The 22,276-nt window shown below is 42.9% G+C and overlaps 1 protein-coding gene and 1 long non-coding RNA gene across 10 annotated transcripts in view; one reads left to right on the forward strand and one right to left on the reverse strand.

Annotated features, from left to right (window-relative positions):
• SNAP47 (synaptosome associated protein 47) overlaps positions 1 to 22,190 on the reverse strand; it is a gene marked incomplete at its 5' end in the record, with an annotated part of 30,231 nt that extends 8,041 nt beyond the window's left edge. Inside the window, 3 exons of one of the 9 annotated variants that reach the window (XM_082192487.1) lie at positions 6,021 to 6,505; positions 10,286 to 10,832; positions 22,000 to 22,190. In XM_082192487.1, the coding sequence (XP_082048613.1) occupies positions 6,021 to 6,505; positions 10,286 to 10,832; positions 22,000 to 22,165 (1,198 nt within the window). Of the gene's footprint in view, positions 1 to 6,020; positions 6,506 to 10,285; positions 10,833 to 11,425; positions 12,096 to 16,189; positions 16,248 to 18,115; positions 18,225 to 19,773; positions 19,904 to 21,945 lie in introns of those variants that run through there. The other 8 variants (XM_082192488.1, XM_082192486.1, XM_082192489.1 and 5 more) reach the window with 8 other exon arrangements.
• LOC309515147 overlaps positions 1 to 22,276 on the forward strand; it is a 454,911-nt gene that overhangs the window by 197,930 nt on the left and 234,705 nt on the right. The window lies entirely within an intron of this gene.

The following is a 22,276-nucleotide window of genomic DNA, read 5'->3' on the forward strand; positions in this document are numbered from 1 at the left end:
AACAGTGCTTGATATATTTTATTTGGAAAAATCCAAAGCTTTCTATTCATTAGGGTAACCATTTCACATGCCATGGACACAACTGTACATTGATATAAATGTAGGCTACCCAAAGCAGCAACCCTATATTGAGCCCATAGCTGTCAACATTTCCTTTTTTTAAAGGGAAATTCCCTTATTCTGAATAGGATTCCTCGCAAGAAAAGGGGAAAGTTGACAGCTATGCCCATACCCCACACCCCCTCCATAATGTGAAGGACTTTTCACCCTTGGGGGGGTTTGATGGACACCTCCTTGCCCAGGCTCCATGTCACCAGCTGATGCCGTTGTGGCAGCAAAATTCTCAGAACCATGATGTCAAAGTCAGCTGTTCCTCGGAGTGGGAGATCTTGACACGGGGATTACATTAACACATTTGTGTGCTAAAGAACAGGCAGTTCTACAGACTTGCAAAGGGCTGTGCGCCTTTCAACCAGCGTATTCTTGCTTAAAGAGGTAGTGATGGGGGAAGATAGCAACACAGTGACACCTGCAGGATAAAACATGCTATTAACTGCAAACAAGACTTCATGTAGCAGATGGAACTTGGTGCAGCGAGGGTGGGGAGGAATCAAGACTTGCTAAGCATGGGGGTTACTCCCTCCATGCAAGAGCTTCCCATAAGGCTTCAGAGTTCACCACTGTTGAAAAGGGAATACTGGATGAGAGACCTTCCGTCTGCTGCAGAAATATAGTTTTCATATCCTGATGTGGTAACGGCCTGCAATTGCTTGCTTAGGAAAAACTTATCCATGGGCTTTCCTGTAGGGCAGCATGCACTAAAGGAAAATCCACAAGGCTTCCTGCAAAGGCAGAGGTCACCTTCTGATTTACCACTCGTTGGGCATATTAGGCAAGCTCACTGTGTGGCTTGCATTCTGAGAAGTGGGTTGTAACTGGGCTGGTGAGAAGAGGCCAGGGGTGAACAACTAGCAGGGATGGATCTGAATAACTAGATGAAGGTTTAATGGGCAACATGCATAAGTAATGCATGTGGACGACACGACAGTGCTCACTTATAACTTCCAAGCTAATGTCCACATGCTATAAGCCTTTGTCATAGGTGGATAGGACTTGGAGTACATGAACAAGCCCAGAGTATGATATCCTGTAGGTGACATGGGCGCTCCCATTTCTGGAGAAAGGGAAACAGGAAAGGGGGGGCGCAACTTCCATCCTGGCGCAAATCCCACAGAACAGCCCCCTCCCCTCTTATGCCCAAGCCTACTCCTCCTCTTGGGGTTTGGTAAAGGAGGCCCAAGTTGTCCACAGCCTATTGCAACTCTGAATTTCCCTCGCTCTATTATTTGGAAAGCTGCATTAACTTTTCTCTTAACGTCAGTGCTGATGCCCTTTCACTCCTCTCCCTCAGTGCTGATTAACCAGCAGGGTGCAGATCCTCTGAAAACCACTTGCAAAGGCAGTCAGCTAGGCAACCTCAGAACAAAAATGTAAGCCGGATGATATTGGGGCTCCCGGAGTGAATCCACATGGTAGCACGCAGGTGGCGACTCCTGAAACAGCAAGCCACCTGTGGTTTATTTAAAGCGCTGGCTCCTATCATGGCATCTGATACCAGCTAAATGTGGCAATTAAAGGGCATTATTTGCAACACAGATAGTTGCAGGTGCTTAGCACCAGGAGTATCTCATTCTTGAAATGCTCTGAGTAACCCCCCCCCCAACCTGTGGTCCTTGCTGGAAGGGAGGAGGACAACACATTTTAGAGGAAGCTGCCACTGCCATATAGCATCCTCCACCACCCCGACAGCTGTGGGGCAACGGGCCAGAAAGTGCGTCGGAAGCTGAAGCTCGCTCTTGGTTTCGAAGGACCCATGCCAAAACGTCTGGCCCTGTGACAGAGCCTGCTCCACTGCTCTGGATTGTGTTACTTAATGTAAAAGGCAGACACAAAAGCTACAGCTAAAAATAAAAGCTTCTAAATCCCCACAGGAGTAATTACTGCAAACTCTTAATCCCCTGGAATTATTTGGTTATCGCAGCATTAGCTCCTGAGCTGGGACCCAGGCAGATCTGCTACAAGAGAACCATTCATGCCGGTATAAATTTAAACTTTGTCTGAAATCATCAGCTTGTGCCCAGTGAATCAAACTCCTGGTACAGGTGTAACACTGTAATTTCCACAGTAACACACTGGCTGAAACTTGTTTCTGTGTGTGCTAGGGATGTTCTGCAACTTCCCCTTTCAGGTGCCTCTACTAAAACTTTAGCTGCTTGGTATACACTGCTTTATAAGAATAAGTTCAGGATGGGAAGCAGGCACACAGACAATGACTCAAGTGCGGAGAAATATGGCAAGTGCAGGGCAGCACCATACTCGGACAACTGTGAATTCTGCTAGAGCTCTGGTTAAGTTAGGGTAGATGGTGATCTCACATTCTGAGTTGCTGAGCTGAGACTCAACACAGATCCATCAAAGTCGCTCCTCTCTGCATAAAATTAATTCATTCCATCAAATTTGTTATACCTTCCTAATAAGAGGTGGCAAGTTTTTGCTAAGGCAGACAGTGGACCCAAGTTGGAAGAGGACATATACTCAAATTTTGTTCAATGTGGCTCCTACAAGGTTGAGGAGTAAGAAGATAACACAATATATGTAAACTTGCCAATACCGTTGGTAGGCATTTCACACCTTTTTTTAAAAAAAAAGGATACACAAACATTTGAGATGTACATGTGAACTTGCAATGTGCACATGCTGCAAACTTGTTTCTGACAATGTACATTTTCCAGGGAAGAGGAAGTGCTGTGGCTCCCTGCCATGTGTACGTAAAGTAGACAATATGTATATACTTTTCCCAGTGTGTACAGAAGCACCAAGTTAAGGAAGATGCTGTATCTGACAAATGATTGGTAGCCTCAAATGTTAAGAATCCCAAAGAGCCTCAAAACTTTTATTTGAGGCTAAATTCTATCAGGATTATAACAATACAATGGTTTTTAATTCCTTCCACTTGCCTCATTTCCTCATGCTCTGCACCTATCATCAATAGTTTTGATTTATTTTCACAAACATGAGAGCAACAAGGGGAGGCTCAGGTTCATTCCCCAACATCTCCAGAAATCTCAGGGAGCAGGGCTGGGAAGAACCTCTGGGCAGGACTATGGGAGGCACTGCAGGTAGCAGGAGCAGACAACCATCAGCTGAATGAACTGGCAGCCTGATTCAATACACGGTGCCTTCATACGAAAAGTATGAAAAGTGTCCTCACAATACAAGGCGCGCGCAGCAAAATTAACTACCCTGAGCAATATGGGGCACACCTTCCTCTAGAGTCTCTAGGTTAGTGTCTCTCAATAATTATTCAGTTCTAGCAAATTCTACCTTGGAATAAAGGCTGACCTGATGTCCCAGGAAGCCACAGTGTGGTGCAGTGGGAAGGAGGGGTTTGAGTCTCAAAGAGTCAAGGTCAACTCATCCTTGGTCATGAAGCTCACTGGGTGGCATTTGGCAAGTCATTCTCTCTAGTCTGGTGTTCGTGTAGGCATATTGTCCTATTGGTATCTCTGGCAAAATCTAATTTGGTCTTACGCTGTGGCAACAGGGAGAAGGGCCACAGAACACATGTTTGCATAAAAAGGTCCCCGCTTCAACCTACAGCATCTTCAGGAAGAGCTGGGAAAGACTGGCGTCTGAGCTAGCTGGATCAATAAGCTGACTTTGGTAATAAGCCCAGACCCCAGCGTCGTCCCCTCCCCCCCCCCCCCGGGGCTGCAAAAGCAAGCAGACACCTGGATTCTGGAAGGGAGGAAGCAAGACAATGAACCGTAGCACCCAAGCATCCTCATCAAATCAAGTTTTGACAATGCCAATGCATTTCAGCTCAGGTGCAATTCTCCTTTCTGGGAACTGTTCCATGAAAGTGTCTGTCACTTCCAACAAGAAACCTATGGCTCAAATGCCCTGGGATATTCCCAGACACAAGGCTTTTTAAAAAGCCGAAAATACTTTTGCGATATTTCCTTGATGATTTTGCTCACTGCAGTTTAAAGCAGGTTGCAACAAACAGGTTGTGCCATTGGCCCGAGGAAGACTGGACTTGAAGCAGAACCATCAATGACTTTTTTATATTAGACAGTCGAAGGATAGACATACATGGCTCTAACTATTAATAATAGTAATAACGACAACCTGTGTTGCAGGTTAGGGCAAAAAGAAGGACCTCAGCTTCCAGAGGTTTAAGATTACTGGTTTAAAATGCCAGAGAAGATTGAATGATAGCATTTTGCACCTAAAATTGTGGGCCTCTTGATTCTGACAGCTGAACAAGTCACTTTGTTAAAACGAAGTGCTCTTTCAGATTTTATGTTCAACTAAGAGGCAAGTGCACACAATTCATGCTATTCACAGTTTGATCTCAGCCCACCATTCAACAGACAATAGCTAGTTACAAAGCAGCAATAGTATGCCCATGTGTCACTTCATACAGGGACTCTACAAGAAGTCTCTGGATTGCCTTGATCTGTGAATAAAAAGACAGATCTACTTGCTTCCTCCCTGCCCTACCACTTTAGGAAAATTATTTTTTTGTTTATGTAAAAAGAGGTGGAGAAGAGAAAACACTGGCGGGTAAGGTGTGGTGGTAGACTACCATCTAGTGGCAGTGCACCGTCAATGGCAAAATAATATAGAGAATGAAAGAACAAGCAAGATGACTGGAGTAGCTTTTGGGGGAATTGCAAAAAGTCAAAATTTCCACCACCTCTTGCTTTCTGTTATTGATGTTTCCTACTTAACAGTAAAAACACTTTTTGGTTGGTGTGTAAAAAATAAAAAATAAAACTTACTGAAATATAGAAGTAGGAAAGAGGAGAGAGTTAAGATCCGGACCACAAAAGAAGTTCTTTACGTAACAGCAGTTGTCACATCAGGAACTAAACACCAATTTGCCAGGATGTAGCTCAGTGCTTAAAAAAACCAGCAGGTTGTTTTTCCTCTGAGTTGTTAACGCTGACATTTTACCGCCAGGTGCCTGGGAGTTATTTCCTTTAAAATTAATAAGCTTTTCCAAGCACTGGACCTCAGCGACTGGTCAACAAGAGAACGTTTTAATCCCTGCTGAAATCTAATTTTAGCATGGGGCACAACAGAGCACAGCTTCTTAACAGATTGGCTTGTGATTGCATTGTATGTTTTTGAGTGCTGGAAAATTCTCTTAAAACAAAGTGTTTGCAAAACCAGATTCATCCCAACTGCTCAAGGAAGAAACACACAACCAAAGACTAAGATGCACAGGGTCTTCTGTAATATAACCCAAATGCTGTGCTTAATTGTTCAAAACAGCCTACTCACAGTTCCAAAATTTGGAATTTCCATAGAATAATTAAGACAGGAAATGACGGAAATGACAAAAAGAACACACAGGAATTTCACAGAAAGATGTGTTGCATTATGGTAATAGAAGGCTGGAGATGTAGATTCCATCCGGTCTTGTGTGTGCTGTGGAATGGGCTTACATCACCCATGTTTGGAGGTAGCAGTTAAAATGGGTCTATATGTAAGGATATCTGTAAGGCTTAGCAATCTCCAGTTTAAGCAAACTATGAAAGGAGGACATTCATTCAGTGAGATTCCTCCAAGATTATTTCAGTAATGTCCCAGTGGTCCTCTCTTGCATCTAAAACTGTACTGCAGAACTACCAGAAGAATATTATTTGCATGGGCTAAGGAGGACAAAACATTTGAGAACTAACAATCAGCAAATTCCTAGTCCAAATTCTACTGCAGCCACAAACTCATCAGCAATTGCTGATATTAATGCAAACCTGCCTTAATGCATTGTTGTAAGAATTACTGAGATGATGTATTTGTGCTCTGAATACTCTTAAAATCCTCTTAAAATGCCATGTATTATTATTGCTAACACGTGTTCTCAATAAATGCACTAAATTTATTTAACAGATGGTTAGTTCTGTTGATTAATATGCAGGATTAGTGATCATCTTCTTTCTGCCCTTTACCTGCTTGCCAAATGGAAGCGCCAACATCTTCCTGATGAGTCTTCCTTGCCCCAGCAAATGCCAAAGCATCTTCCATGAACTGTATTTTCTTGCTGAACTGCATCTCTAAGATGGGGATGGCTTCCGGCATCTTTGCTGACAGCAGCCGATAGCTGATGTCTGGTTTCCCAATGAACCTCTGGCGGACACTTATTTCATATGGTGTATGAACTTTGACATCGTCTACATCCTTCTTGTCAAACCAGTGAAGGAGCTGAGAGTTGGAATCGCTGATCTCCAGGCCAGAAGCCAGGAGGGCGAGTTTGCCTGGCTTGACGTTGGAATCTGTCCTTTCAGTGATAATAACTGGGATTCGCAATATTACTCCATCCTTGTTTCCAGAATCAGAAACGGCAGGGATTTCCTTTGGCTTTACGTTTAATGGCCCCTTCAACAGTTTGCTACCAAATGGCCACCAAGCGGGAGATTCCAGTTCTGACAATAACCTAACAGGAAGAAACATACGCCATGATCAGAAACAGAAAGTTATATTGGCATCTCACACACTTTTCCTTGAAAAAGTGTGGTTTCAGCAAAAAAAAATAGAAACTGCCTAGCTGGAACTGACTAAGGTTTAGCTACTCTAGGTCCAACAGCAACCTGTGCAAGATTCTCCTAGAATACCCCACATGCAGGGCATGAAGGTGATGGCCACCCACTTTTTTTGTCCACAGCACTTCTATCATAGAGCTAATAGTTGCTGAGAACCCCTCTTTCCATTAGCATTTCCATTCCATTTTTAAAGACATTTAAGCTGCCATCCATCATCACATCTTTTGGTGGAGGATCTGTAAGATAAAGTAAGCTGAGAGAGGAACTTGCTCAAGGCCGCCCCGCCCCCCAATCCAACAACCTTCACTGATGAACTAGGAGCAAAATCTCTATGAAGTCCAGCATTGGTTCTTAAAACAAAACCTTATTCTTCCAAGCACCTGTCCTTAAAACATACTTCCATCACAAAGAGCAGGCACAGGAAATTCAAGCAAATAATAATAATAATAATAATAATAATAATAATAATAATTTATTTGTACCCCGCCCATCTGGCTGGGTTTCCCCAGCCACTCTGGGCGGCTTCCAACAAAGATGGAAGGTACACTAAAATGTCACATATTAAAAACTTCCCTGAACAGGGCTGCCTTCAGATGTCTTCTGAATGTCAGGTAGATGTTTATCGCTTTGACATCTGATGGGAGGGCGTTCCACAGGGCAGGCACCACTACCGAGAAGGCCCTTCACGTAGTGAAGAGAGAGCAATACTTGAGTACACACCTGGGCTTGCAGGCTACTAAGTCTACATCTACCACTGACTGAGACTGCAAACAGTTGCTTGGAAAAAGCTCTGGCATTGAAAATCAAACTGGAGACAGGTTGTGCTTAGGGCTGCAAACATTAAGAGGCTGCATGTGTAACTATGCATTCCTAGCTGCACAACTCAAGAGAATCTCACTTGGTTTGGCACTGTAAACCCAGTCATACAAAATACGACCTTGGTTTTGGAATCTATCTTTACCATTTATTTTGGTAAGCATTTGTTCCGACATTACTGGAATATTCAAGACCAGTCTAGTACGCCATTTCCCCTATGAAGTTGTTAATCATTATGTATATTGCAGGCCTGAAATTAAAGATCAGTATGTGAAATTCAGTTCTTCCCCCTCTAATGCCCTGCCTAAATCAAAGAGCACCAAACAATTTTGGTTGCCTGTTCTGCATAGTGGGGGTGGGGGAATGCAATATGGCCATGAGAAGGTTGCATCTCCTTTGAGCTCTGAAGACTGCAGTTTGTTTTTAGTTAGCTTTGAGTGTCTAGTCATTAGCCAGATTAAGTTTTTATATATTTCTTACAGTAGTACCTTGGTATTCGAACGGCTTGGCTCCCAAACAAATCAGCTCCTGAACGCCGCAAACCCAGAAGTAAGTGTTACGGTTTGAGAAGGTTTTTCAGAAGCCGAATGTCTGACACAGCTTCTGCGGCTTCCAATTGAGTGCAGGAAGCTCCTGTAGCTAATTGGAAGCCATGCCTTGGTTTTTGAACAGTTTAGGGGTCCAACAGACTCCCAAAATGGATTAAGTTTGAGAAGCAAGGTACCATTGTATTATAATATTTCTTGGGAGGTTTTGAAGCTTTCAAGGATGACTGGTAAAGTCGAACAGCTCTGTGAGCAAGTGAAGATATCCTTCTCTGACTTGGAGAGGCGAGCAACACCAAGCAGTAACAACACCTAATTTTCTGAGTTGCTTTAACATTTGTATCTGAGTTCTGTATGGTTTCCCAGGATTCTTTGTGAGCTTTTCCCTTTTCCCACATCTAATCTCTCACCCTTTCTTTCATCTTTCCCTCAACTCTCCTTGTTCTGGGCCTTCTTCCTATCCAGTTCTTCAGCTCTGTTTCCCTACCTCTCTCCCTGCCTCTCTCCCTGCCAAACAGCAACTGTTGTCCTTAGGCCTCGGGACAAGTTTTCTCCCAAGCTAACTTTTATGACAAATGCCTCTTGGGAATACCTTTACTGTGAGAAGTTGGAATGTTTACGAATGCTCCATGACATCACAGGTACTCAGCCAACTGGGGATGGGAGGGTCTATTCAAAACAACCCTTGAATGTTCTTGTTATTCTCATTTTACACATGGTGAACCACAGCTAAGAATTATTTGTCAAAAGCCCAAGTTACATCATATTCTAGCAAATGTTCCTGTTTGGAAACTGGTGAGTCAGGCAGCAATTCTGAAGAAGGAAGCTAGCCAAGAAGGTTGAAACCGAGTATTTCTTTAATCTTGAATAATCCAAATTAAACCTGTAGAATCACAGTTAACCTCAAATCGAAATTAAATTAATTAATTTGGAGTTTGGAGATTGCTCAAGAACACAAGGAAATAAAGGTGCAATCACTGTAAAACATATTCAGCTTCCACTTGACGGAAAATGCCAGTTGTTTCCGATTTCAAAAGCCAATTAAATATCTCACCAGGGGGAGAACTTTTTTAAAAAAATCCAGAAAGGTAGGAAGTCAATTCAGTGGGTAGATCTACTGTGTCTAACAAAATAGTTCTCAAACTACTACCAAAGAAATGCATCAACAGAATTCTGCTTTTGTTATAGATATGTCTGCAAGTATTAGTTTCTTGGACTCAGAAAACCTTTCCTTGGGTCCTCCCAGTCTGGCAACACACTCAGAATGGCCCCTTGTGGTATGATTGTGGAATTACTCCTGAAAGGTTACTCAGCTTCCACTTCACTGAGATAACACACACACTATTTTCCGATTGGCCCCTTTGCACGACATCATCCAGGTGAGACTCTGGCCTGTTACAAATACCTATCCTTCCTCTGGGAGCTAACATCATCCAGTGAAAGCATTTTGAATCTGGCCAGTCCTTTTGTTCATCTGTCAACCCAGCCACCGACTCCTGAAATGGACTTGGGCAAGTAACTTCTTTCTCCACTGTTCAAGATTTTATTCCTTTAAATTAAAAACAGAATGCCTAGTTCCACAGGCACAATGGAGCTGTGGGCTTGTTTCTCCAATAATACCTTACCTACACCATGTGGCAAATTGCTTTTGAAACCAAGAGGTATTTTAAAAATAGTTTGTAATATGATACAGCCATCAACTAATGGGGGAGGGGGGACACAATGAGAAACAAAAGCAAAAAAATTCAAAGTGTTTGTATAAGATCTAAAAAAGTGAGCCTAAAATAGTTCTTTCATCACGGGCCAAGCTGATAAGTTGGCTCTCTCTTGTCTGGTTATGTACATATTCAGCTATATTTTCCAAAACTTTGCAACCAACCAAACCAGGAATTTGTCTTTTTTATTTTTAAAAAAGTTTAACTGTGGGCCTGCTGGATCACACAAAGGGATAGTACAGACTACCATATCTTAACAAGCAGAGATATGAATTAAACTTTGCCTGTGCACAAAACCCATTCACATGAGCCATGATTTAATAAGGAAGTCTCTAATAAACCATAGTTTCCTACTTTGTTAAAATAAAGAAATTGTGGTTATCAGCTTTGGAACAAGCCAGGATATTCAGTCACATTCAATCCACGGTTTACTATTCTGACTTCTTCTGAAGCTGTTAACCACTGTTTCCTGTTTTGGACAAACAGAGAACTATGGCTAATTGAAGACTTTCTGGTTTGTTTCCTCACAAAAGGAAGGCAAAGGACCTGAGTGTGCAAGTAAAAGAATCATTCCGATGTCAGTTGTGTGTTACCATACCTGTCTGCTACATCCATCTCTGATTCAATCTTGTCCAGCCCTTTCATGATGTTATCAAACTGTTCCCCCTGGTGCTCAAGCACCTTTGCAGTGTCTTCTAGCCGTTTCTGGGATCCCGCCAGCAAGCCGGTCAGCTCTTGCCCCTTGGATGTTTGGGGGCAAATGGCCCCGGCTGCAGCCCCCTCCGAGGAGAGCAGCTGTTCCCTCCAAAAGTGCTCAAGGATATTGAAAACAACATTTCGGTTGGGCTGAAGGGAACTGAACCAGTGCTTGGTGCTCTTTTCCAAAACAGTGAGGGAACTGAAGATGAAGTTGGAAGATTCCTTCTTGATCTCACTGATGCCAGAGAGATGGAAGTCAGCCAGGACCTCTCCAGATTTGTCAGCTGTAAATCTGACCGAAATGGGTGTCAGGCAGAGTTTGCCAGAAATCCATCGTTTCTCAGGGTTGATGTAATAGGAGCAGGGCCATGTGTGGATACGAATGACCTCATTCATCACCTTTTTGCTTGTGTCTTCTTCCTCAAGGCAAATGGAACAATCAATTTCTAAACAAGGAGCAAACAAATGATGCAATTCACGATTCACAACAAAATGACATTTTGACCATTCTATCATGTTTTACTGTAAAAAAATTGCTGTGAAATTGTTTCCCCGCTTCCCTAATTTTTGGGTGGGTTTGGACTGAAACATACAATCCAAGACTGGATTGAAATTTCAACCCACTAATCCCAAATCTGAACCCATTAATACCAAATCTGAACAAGGATCAACTGCAATATGCAGTCTCTCAGATTATCTCAGAAACTAGCATTTCTCAATTATGAACTGTAATAGGTTGATATCTTGGTATGTAAGCATGGTGTTATTTATGTGAGAAGCTGCCTTATTCGAAGTAAAACTATTGGTCTACATAGCCCAATGATGATTGGCAGTAGCTCTTGAAAGCCCCAGTGGGACATTAATTTCCCAGAACTACTACCAGAGAACTTTTTAACAACTGATGCCAGAGAGTAAGCCTGAGACCTTTTGTAAAATGCTCTATTGATAAAAAAGGGAAAGATGGTATTTTTGAGAGACGAGAGTTGTGATTATAATAGAACCTATAAATATCTTGGCACAGCTACCAAGTGACATTTACCTTTTCCATGCTGAGTAGTAGGAAGCAATTAGGGAGGCATCCATATAGACAAAGGCTACTGGTTTTCTTCCCAAACTATGTGGTAATAACTGTAGTAATTATGTCACACCTGAGTTGATTACATGCACAGACATCCATTCTATTACTCAGTGACCGTATCTGATAAAGGGTGTCAGTTCTGCATTTATCTACTTAGCATGTGAAAAGCAAAGCAAAGCAAAGTGTGTTCACTGCTGTACTTGGTTGCCAAAATTTGGACAGCCCATCTTAATATAAATTTGATATGCTGATAAAGCACACCAGTAATCAGAACTTCAACACTCCGCTCTGCTATCTGAGTCATAGAATGAAATCTAAACGAGAAAATAACTATGTGCTCCCAGACACTAACCCAAGGTCTTTTATTCCCCATCTCTTGCATCTAAAAAACCCTGCTAGGGCTATATCACAGATAACAAGGATGCTGTTGTATCAGTGACTCCAGGGGCCAGGGAAGAAAGGAGAGAGGTGCTTAGAGAGAATAAGATGTAATCTGAAACCTCCATCCTGCTGAAGCATCAGCAACTGCAGCATCTGGAATTTGGAGTGCTCATAGGGGAGTTGGAGGTTCTGAACCCTGGATATGCAGAGAGGTATTTCACATAATCATAGAATTGTAGAGTTGAAAGGGTCCACCGTAGTCAACTAAAAAGCAGGAATAAGCAAAGCAGGAATCTTTTGCCCAACATGGGGCTCAAGTCCATGGCCCTGAGATTAAGAGTCTCATGCTCTACCAACTGAGCTAATGGCTCACAGAGTGAAGCAGTGGGGAAAGAGATTCAGACTCCTTTGCACATCAACTGATGCCATTTGGAATACAATGGGGCTCAATTTAGCCCAAGAATTAACCAATCTAGTAATCTTATTTTTGAGGATAGTAACTCAGTTTGCTGAGCCCAGTTCTCAACTGAACCAAAGAGGCCTTGCTCATCACTACACTTATGGTGTCTATTAACATTAATAAATAAATAAATAAATAACTTAGTGATTTCTTTCTGATGCTTATAGTCACGAACAACCCCACACGGATGCACAAATAATTCTGACCACAAACTGTAATGAAGCCTAATACGAACACACACACACACCAAAATTTTCTCTAAAAACATAAATAATTCTACCACATCTGCAGTGCGTGAAGAGGACCTGATGTAAAGTCTTTCCAAGTACAGGCACCCCCCTCCCATTTATGAGCATTCAATATGCGTGCAACTGCACACAAGTGATTTGCGCTGAACCCAGAAGTGCCCCCAAAATATCACAAAACGGGACAGAATTGGGTGCTTGCAGGCTTTTTCAATGGTGTTTCAAATATATGTGATTTCACTTAAACACACGGTGCCTTAGAACATAACCTGTGGGTATAGGGCGGTACATAAATTCAATAAATAATAAAAATATTAACAACACCTACATAAATGGGGGGTTGCCTGTAAATAGATGATTTAGTCCAAACAGCCATATCAATAGGGATTAGACAATATAAGGAAGACCTAGAGACCAAAGATACAGGAGGATTGCAGACCATTATATGACCTTGCCTTGGTGGGTTATATTATAACCCACAAAGAGATCAAAACCTAACATTAGTTGCAGGATGCCATCTCCTGAGAAAATCAAGAGAGAACTGGTTAAAACAAAACAAAACTAGAAAGACAAAAATTGGCAGAGAAAAGAATGAGATCCTATAGGATCAAGGCAACAGAAGGATGCCATGTGGCACACTCTTTTAAGAAAGACAAAATATATTTCCACAACATTTATTCTCCAGTAAAGCATGTCTGGCACTGACTACTACCATTTCAGCACTAGATAAGAATGTTTTTATCCTCCTAGGCACACAGGCCGCTTTAATAATAGTGTTGTAATCCTGGCTTTAGGGTGTGTTTTGAGTAATACTGATATTGTGAATTGTTTAATGTTTTATTATATTATATGCACTGTACTGTAAATCACTTTGTGACTTTTAGTATGAAGCAATATACAAATCTACTAAATCAAAACAATATTTTATTATGTGTTCGCTTCTCTTGCTTTTACTTGCCTTGTTCTGGTGCCAACACTCATTATTAAGCAGAATGTAGGCTAGTACGATGTACACAAGTTTTAGAGGGTTAGCTGAGTTAGTGTGTTGCATAAATACAAGTGTTGTGGCACCATAAAGACTAATAGTTTAATTATGGGATAGGCTTTCGCAGACTAGTCTGCTTCATCAGATGTAGAACTATCCTGACCTTAAGTAGAATGGAGTAATAAGACTGGAGATAAATTAAAAGCGAATCTCATGTCGCAAATGAATGCTAAATGGTGGGCCTTAGGTCTAGAAAAGCTGGCAGCAGTTGCTTTATAACTTAAGTAACATACAAGGGTAGTTGAAAAATATTTTAATTGAAATGAAATAGGTCAGATCAAGCCTGTGTAGCTTAGCATTCTGTTGCCAACACTGGCCAGCCAAATGCCTTTGGGAGGCTAAAACCTACAAAAGATGCCATGAAGGCAACAACCCTCTCCCCCCGCCCCATATTTTGTGTTCAACAGTAACATGCCTCCACATGTGAAGGGTCCCTTTAGCCAGCGTGGCTAGCAGGCACTGACCAAACTCTTCTTTGTGAATTTGTTGAATCGCCATCTAAATCTAAGCCAGTGGCCATCTCCTCTTATGGAAGCAAGTTCTATAAATTGATTATGTGCCGTGTTACATGAAAAAGTATTTTCTTTCATCTGTCCTGAACTGCCTGCCAATTTCAGTAGATGATTCCAAGTTCTAGTATTATGAGACATAGGGGTAAAAAATGTCTGTCCATTATGGAAAGTCCACTGTATTCTTTCTCCCACGTGAAGATTCACAATAAGTCAAGGCTAATAACTGGGGCTCTTCAGGCAATTATGTTATTATATTTGCAATTTGTTAGCCACTGCCTAGCCTAATAAACAATTTCAAGGCCTTGCTTGTTGCCAGACACTGAATAATTATGTCATGAATAATAGTCTATTATAAGCTTTTGATTGATCACTATGAAAGGTTACATGTCACTGCAATTTACATGCTGTACTCAATGAAGATCTAAAATGACATTTATGTTTCATATGGTGCCCATTAATTTAATCTACACAAGTTTGCACAGTGCAAGCTATTATCTGAGTTGCCAATATGAAAAAGAAAATCTTCCTGTTGTATTCTTTTATTGCAGTTCGATGCCACTGATCCAACTATGGCTTACAATGTTAAACGATATCCCCTTGGTGTATCACAGTTAAAAAACAAAACAAAACAAAACAAACTGTGGACTTGCACACAACTGAGTGTAAAATAGTCTCTTTTTCTATTTTGTATATCAGTTAATATTTTCAGCTGGGACTAACGGGTGGGACAGTATGGTCAAGGGCATTTTTATATTATATGTAATATAAGAAGAAGAAGAGAAGGAGGAGGAGGAGGAGGAGGAGGAGGAAGAGTTTGGATTTGATATCCTGCTTTATCACCACCCTAAAGAGTCTCAAAGCGGCTCACAACCTCCTTTCCCTTCCTCCCCACAACAAACACTCTGTGAGGTGAGTGAGGCTAAGAGACTTCAGAAAAGTGTGACTAGCCCAAGGTCACCCAGCAGCTGCATGTGGAGGAGTGGGGAAGTGAACCCGGTTCACCAGATTACAAGTCCACCACTCTTAACCACTACACCACACTGCCTCTCAAAATATCTTAAATGTTGATGCTATCATTTGATAAGAAAGGCTGTTGCCATTGTTAACCTCCTTTAGAGGCAGGTCCACCATCTGTAGCCTTTAAGTACTTTGTTACCTACAGGGTTGTTGGTCTTTGCAAATTAATCAAAGTTGTTCAGAAGAAGGAAGAGCATTTTGATGATGTATGCACATCTCAGAACAGGCAACATTTCAGAACAGACATTCCTTGGAGGAGGTGTGGGAGAGCAGAGGAAAGCCTATTTTAAGATGCTTTAATTTAAAAAGAAGTAAATAGAACATAAATTATTCAAAACAATGCAAAAGTCACTACAGTATTTTGCTGAATAGACAGCAAGCTATTTCTTCAAGCATCATCAGCTTCATGGCATGTTCAATGATATTTGATCACCTATTATTTGACCATCATGCCAATTCTAGAAGCAAGGTTTTCAGGGGGTTTAATGAACTATTTTAACTGGAAGCACCTTAACATAATCCATTAACAAAACCCTGATGCCCTAGTCACAAAACAATCCTGACAACCCCAAGCAGAAAATAATACTTAAGTAAATTAAAAGGTATAATGACTGCCTGTAATTATTACATAAAACATAGCACAAAATTCTGGAAGAATAATCTAGTCTCCAAGAAACAAGACTATATAATTCTTACACAGAGAACCTGTTCAAATAATGTCAGTCCTGGAGACATCTAAACATACACAGGAGACTAGTTCACGTATGTATTATTCTTTCCCAGAATGAACACAAAAATGAATGAATGGTCCATCACACATAATTGCCAACAGAAGTTCCAGCAAATGTAGTCTTTTTCAATAGTCAATTCATATTTGGTTTACAGTTGTCATTAGAGAAATCAAGTGCTCAAAAAACAATATACATGTGTCTCAAGCCCAACAATCATAGCCATTTTGCCTTCTATAAACAGTGTTTCGTGCTGGTATGGTTTACAAGCACACACACAAATTACTTTGCAAGATATGTTTCCATACATATGTAACTATGTTGTTCCAAATGTTACCTTCTCTGGATGTTGATTCAGACAACCACTTTAAGACTGTCATCTGTGAAATTTTCATGTCACTGAGTTTTCTTTTAATTTCAGAGTCAAACAAAAATTGTCCAATCTCTTAGAAGCAGATACTTGCTAGCCTTCCAATAACACAAGGAAATTAAGAGTCTCTGGAGAATACTGGATATTATATACTCTTGGCTCTCATGAGTCACTGTTCATCTGTGAGCCAGTTACCATTTGACTAGTCATGTTTTCATATTGCAGAACCTAGTATACTATTACTATCCCAGGTATCACATGCAGACCACACTACAGCTGATCACTCGTGCAAAATGATCTTAAAGGTGTCAGGTGAGCCATGCCAGATGAGAAACCCTAAATACCATTACTCTATGTCTCAGAGGAGGACACTGGGACTACCCTAAGCAGATGGCTTAAACAGGAAAGTTACACCAAAAGAAACAAAAATTGTACATATTGCATTCAAACAGGGACACTGCTAACAGAGATTGTCTGGAGGTTCCATGGAAACTCTGAGCGAAACAGGGTTTTTAAAGAATGCCGGACGTGAAGCTATATTTTTCATGTTTTCACCCAACTAACTGCAAGAGGTACTCACAAAGGAAGTAGCTATAGATTCTCTTATCATCAGTGTCTCAGCATTAATGAGTTACAAGTTTGTTTTACCAAACTAAAGCCTGCCTTATATATTATACACAAAGAAACGTAACAACAACCCATTTAGTTCCAGGAATGCTGCTTCCAATAGGAACTGGGAAGCAGTGATAGCTACGTAGGCTCTAAGTCTACTATTATATGCATCAGCATATAGGCAAGGACCATTTTGCGCATGTTCAAAGCACATAAGCATCGCCACAAACCAGGAAGTGGCAGTAAAAGGGGACGTGGTTATATGCGCTCCGCTACAACGGATGATGACCCAGAATGCAACCCCTGCGCAAATCGTGGATTGCCTGTATAATGTATAAAGGTAAAGGGACCCATGACCATTAGGTCCAGTCATGACCAACTCTGGGGTTGCGGCGCTCATCTCACTTTATTGGTCGAGGGAGCCAGCGTACAGTTTCCGGGTCATGTGGCCAGCATGACTAAGCCGCTTCTGGCGAACCAGAGCAGCGCACGGAAATGTCGTTTACCTTCCCGCTGGAGCAGTACCTATTTATCTACTTGTACTTTGGCGTGCCTTCGAACTGCTAGGTTGGCAGGAGAAGGGACTGAGCAACGGGAGCTCACCCCGTTGCGGGGATTCGAACCGGCGACCTTCTGATTGGCAAGTCCTAGGCTCTGTGGTTTAACCCACAGCACCACCTACGTATAGCTTGGTCTTAATTCTTACCCACCCAACTCCTGGTTTTCTAAGAATCAGTGCCTTTCAATTTAGAATGAAAGAATGCCAGAGAAGCAGCCCTGCTAGGCCTGCTGTGGAAAAACAAGAGGCCGGGACCCAACTGAAGGTTTAGATGTTTGTTGCAACATGTGATTCTACACCTGCATCATATTGTGTGTCATCATTTTGTGTGTCTACAAAAATCATGTTGCAACAAATTTGAGATGACAGAGAACTGTTCGTCATGTCAGCCTGAATGGATAGTTCAAAGTCATTCAGTTCCATAGTAGTCAGGCTGCCATATCTTTCCAATAGATCTAACACTGGAACAATTACTGAAAAGCCCCTGCCACTTTAGAGCTCACATATCCTTGGGGTATTATTTATTTGTCAGGTCACAGAACAGATCCAGGCACTCTTGGAGGAAACAGATATTCTAGATTCATTTCAATCAGGGGTTAGGCCATTTTGGCATAGAAACTGCATTACTTGCCCTGAATGATGACCTGTGTTGGAGGAGAGACAGGGGAAATGTGTCCATGTTAATTCTCATTGACCCTTAGTGGGTTTTTTATATCATTGACCATGGTATTCTTCTGGAGTGACTGTCCAAGTAGGGGTCAGTGGCACCGCTTTGCAGTGGTTCCAGTCCTACATGGATGGTTGTTTCCAGAGGGTGATACTTGGGGAGTGCTAATAATAATAATAATAATAATAATAATAATAATTTATTATTTATACCCCGCCCATCTGGCTGGGTTTCCCCAGCCACTCTGGGCGGCTTCCAGGAGAATATTAAAATACAATGATACCCTTCAATGCAGGGTTCCTCAGGGTTCAATTTTATTTCTGCTTCAGCACGTTAGCAGTGCTGACCTACCTTAGAAGTTTGTTACAAACACACAATAATAAATGTGATTCACTTTTTTCCTAAGAAATAATAATGTTATTATCAGATTCAAACCACAAACAATGTTTACCAGGTACAGTGTTATCCATACTCCGTTATTTACTGTTAAGCAGCCTTCACCAAGCTGGTGCCCTCCAGATGTTTTAGACTATAACTTCCATCAGCTGTTCTGGCTGGGGCTTATGGGAGTTGCAGTGAAAACATCTGGAGGTTATCCAGTTCGTGAAAGCTGCTATAAAGCAGTAATGCTTCACCCTCAAGAAATGGGGAAGAAAACAGGGAAATAAAAATTCCCCTCCTGGGAAGTAAACATTTAATCATCACAATCCACACATTCATTTCTTCTTATATACATAAAAATGTAAGACTGTCATCATACAGCCCCCATTGGATGATTTGTGGTGCCGAATCACAAACCTGGATTTGCATGAGGGAAAACCCAAAAGGTCAAGAAAAGTAAGCTGAGTGGTTGCATGGGGTAGAAAGGGGAAGCTCAAGGGAGTTAATGTGAGGGGAACTAGCAGGGGATTGGCAAGGGACAGGGGCACATTTCTAACCAACCTTCATTATTACCAATCCTAGGGTGAGTGACAGCATAAAAAGATCACATGAAAATACCACTAAGCCACAGTGGATAAAACACATCACTAAAACACCATATTAAAACAATTATTACTAAATATGCTGCTGTATAGTGGAAATGCCTGGGCAAATAAGTATGTGTTAAATTGGCACTGAAGAGAAAAGATGGCTATCAATTGTACTCGAGATCACCGGTCCCCAAAGATACATAAACGTGTGTGTGAATGGATAGCACATTTTCCACATGGAATTGCTTTCCCTAATATAAAACAAAACACGAAGCATACATTAACTAGCATTGGCAATGAGTGGCACCTCTATAACCCTAACAAGTGTATGCTTTAATTTTATTAATTTAAGAAAAAAAATTACGGCAAGCCCACAACTTCCACTCATTTAACTTGTACCCATTCAAAAATTAAAAAGGTTGCAGGGTAACAGGAAAAATGACTTGGGCAAATCCACTCACCATTGAGCCCACTGTGTTTTGACTATATGCAATTTTGGCTTTAGACATGATCCCCGGAATGTAACTCCCACGTATTCGCAAAACTAAGCAGGGCATGGTGTGGTTTCAAATTGGATTGGGGGCCGAGTGTTGAGATTTCTGCATTGCAGGAATGGCCCTTGGGGTCCCTTCCAACTCTCTGATTCTATGAAAATCACTTTGTTAATTCTGGTCCAGTTCTCCATTCTGTGTGTCATTATCATTAAACTTATTTACATCCTTAGCGCTACGCTGTCTCTTACCCACTTTGGATGGTGCCATTGCTGACCTTACTTCTCAACGATTAATTCTGCACCTGCTCTTCCATATATAGGTTTCTTACATTTATATACCACTTTTATGTTCCAAGGATCACTGGGTAGTGTACATGGTCTCTCAGGGATGGAAAGATGCGTCTTGTTATTCTATGGATCTATTATTATTATTATTATTATTATTATTATTACTACTACTACTATTATCAGGGCCGGATTCAGGTTTGATGAGGCCCTAAGCTCCTGAAGGTAATGGGGCCCTTTATATGTTCCGCTGTCCTTTGTCAAAAACAAATTGTCACTGTTTTTTGTGTTGAATACAGTGGTACCTCTGGTTGCGAACGGCCTCCATTCCAGAGGCCCGTTCGCAACATGAAAAGAGTGCAACCTGCAGCGGCGTGTGCGCGCATGCGCGGGTTGCAATTTGCCGCTTCTGCGCATGCGGCAAAAACCGGAAGTAACCCTTTCCGGTACTTCCGGGTTGCCGTGGGATGTAACCTGAAAGAAGTAAACGTAACATGAGGTATAACTGTATATGCTATATGGTAATTTATGCATCAAATGAGTATCTATAGCCATTTGCACGAAACAATATATGTAATTTATCAAAGTAATTGTTGAACTAAAATACAATTAAGAAGTATATTAATAGTGAAATTTATGGGAGGGGGGCCCTAAGCTATAGCTTGTTTAGCTTACACGTAAATCCAGCACTATTACAGTACCGTATTTTTCACTCTATAGGACGCACTTTTTCCCCTTCAAAAATGAAGGGGAAATGTGTGTGCGTCCTATGGAGCGAAGACACCATAGCCCCGCGACCCTCTCCTGGCTGGAGAGGTGACACGCGGCTATGGCAGGAGCCTCTCCGCTGCGCCTTTCCGCTGCTCCCTGACCTGCTCTTTGGGGCTGGTGGTGGGCTTCCCCCTGCCAGCCCCAAAGAGCAGGTCGAAAGGAACCTGAAGCCTGGAGAGCGAGAGGGGTCAGTGCACACCGACCCCTCTCTCTCTCCAGGCTTCCAAGGTAGCCGCCTGAACGCACCTTGAACGGCACCTTGTTTTAGAGCGGGAAAACAAGAGGGGGAAAGTTCTCCCCCTCTCTGTGCAGCGCCTCCTGCCGCTTCACTGAAGGGGCGCTGGGCAGAGAGGGGGAGAATATTTTTTTCTTGTTCTCCCCCCTCTAAAACAAAGTGCGTCCTATTGTCCGGTGCATCCTATGGTGCGAAAAATACGGTATACAGTGGTGCCTCGCAAGACGAAATTAATTCGTTCCGCAAGTTTTTTCTTCTTGCGAGTTTTTCGTCTTGCGCGGTTTCCCATAGGAATGCATTGAAAATCAATCAATGCGTTCCTATGGAGACCGTCCGGGGACAGAGGAGAAGCGCCCCTCTGTCCCCTCTTTTGAAGCAAGGGGCGGAGGGGAGAAGATCGCTTCTCCCCCTTGCTGCCCCTTGGTTCAAAAGGGGTCCGGGGAGAGAGGGGAAGGTACTGCACCTTCCCCTCTGTCCCCGGAGCTTGCGGGGCTGGCAACGGGGAGAAGCGATCTTCTCCCCGCCGCCCCTTGCTTCAAAAGAGGTCCGGGGACAGTGGGGAAGATGCGCTGCGCTTCCCTGCTATCCCCGGAGCTTGCGGGGCAAGGTTCGTTTTGCGAAGCAAGCCCATAGGGAAATGCATCTTGCGAAGCAGCTAAGAAAACGAAAAAACCTTTCGTTTTGCGAGTTTTTCGTCTTGCGAGGCGTTCGTCTTGCGGGGCACCACTGTATTAATAAGTTTGCGTACCGCCTTTCACTCATAGATCTCACAGCATAAACTCAACAATTCTGTAATATACAGTATACGATGAAGGTTCCCCCACACGACTTTGCCAGTGTCGAGTGAATAAATAAAAATACGAAGGGGCCAAGCTTCCCTGGCCCGTGTGAGGGGGGGGGGGACTTCCAGAGGGCCTTGCTGCGGGCTTCCCCAATGCTGCTGCCGCTGGCCCCTCCCCACAGCCAGGGGTCGGCGGGGGCTCACCCACTTCAGGCAACAGGGGGGCGTTTTCCCTTCCCCACACCTCCTCCGCCCCCCGGGAAGGCCTGCGAGAGGGAAGGAGGGATGGAGGCAGCCTCAGCGGCAGGTGCGGGGAAGGCCGGGGTGGGGGGTGGCGCCCCGAAATCACCTCAGAACCCGGGCGAGGCCTCGCGGAGGCGTTTACCTTCTACCCTCAGCCCACCTTCTCGCTTCCAAAGCCCCCGGCGGCTGAGGAGAAGAACCTGAGGCGAAGGAGGAAGACGGAGGAATAGGCGGGGCTTACAAAGGGGGCGGGGCTGCGCCGGCTTCCCCCCGAAAGTTCGTTGGGCGCGCCTGCGCGGAAGCGGAGGGCACGCGCCGAAGCACATTTGAAACGAACAACAACAACAACAAAAAAACCGACGGGCGCTTCCTCGCGCCGGCTCGAGGGCGCACGCGCGGAGGCCGCCGCAGCCGTCGTCGCTTCTTCTTATTCTGGG

This window comes from Podarcis vaucheri (assembly GCF_965113315.1).
Source record: "Podarcis vaucheri genome assembly, chromosome: 12".
Taxonomy (NCBI): Eukaryota; Metazoa; Chordata; class Lepidosauria; order Squamata; family Lacertidae; genus Podarcis; species Podarcis vaucheri.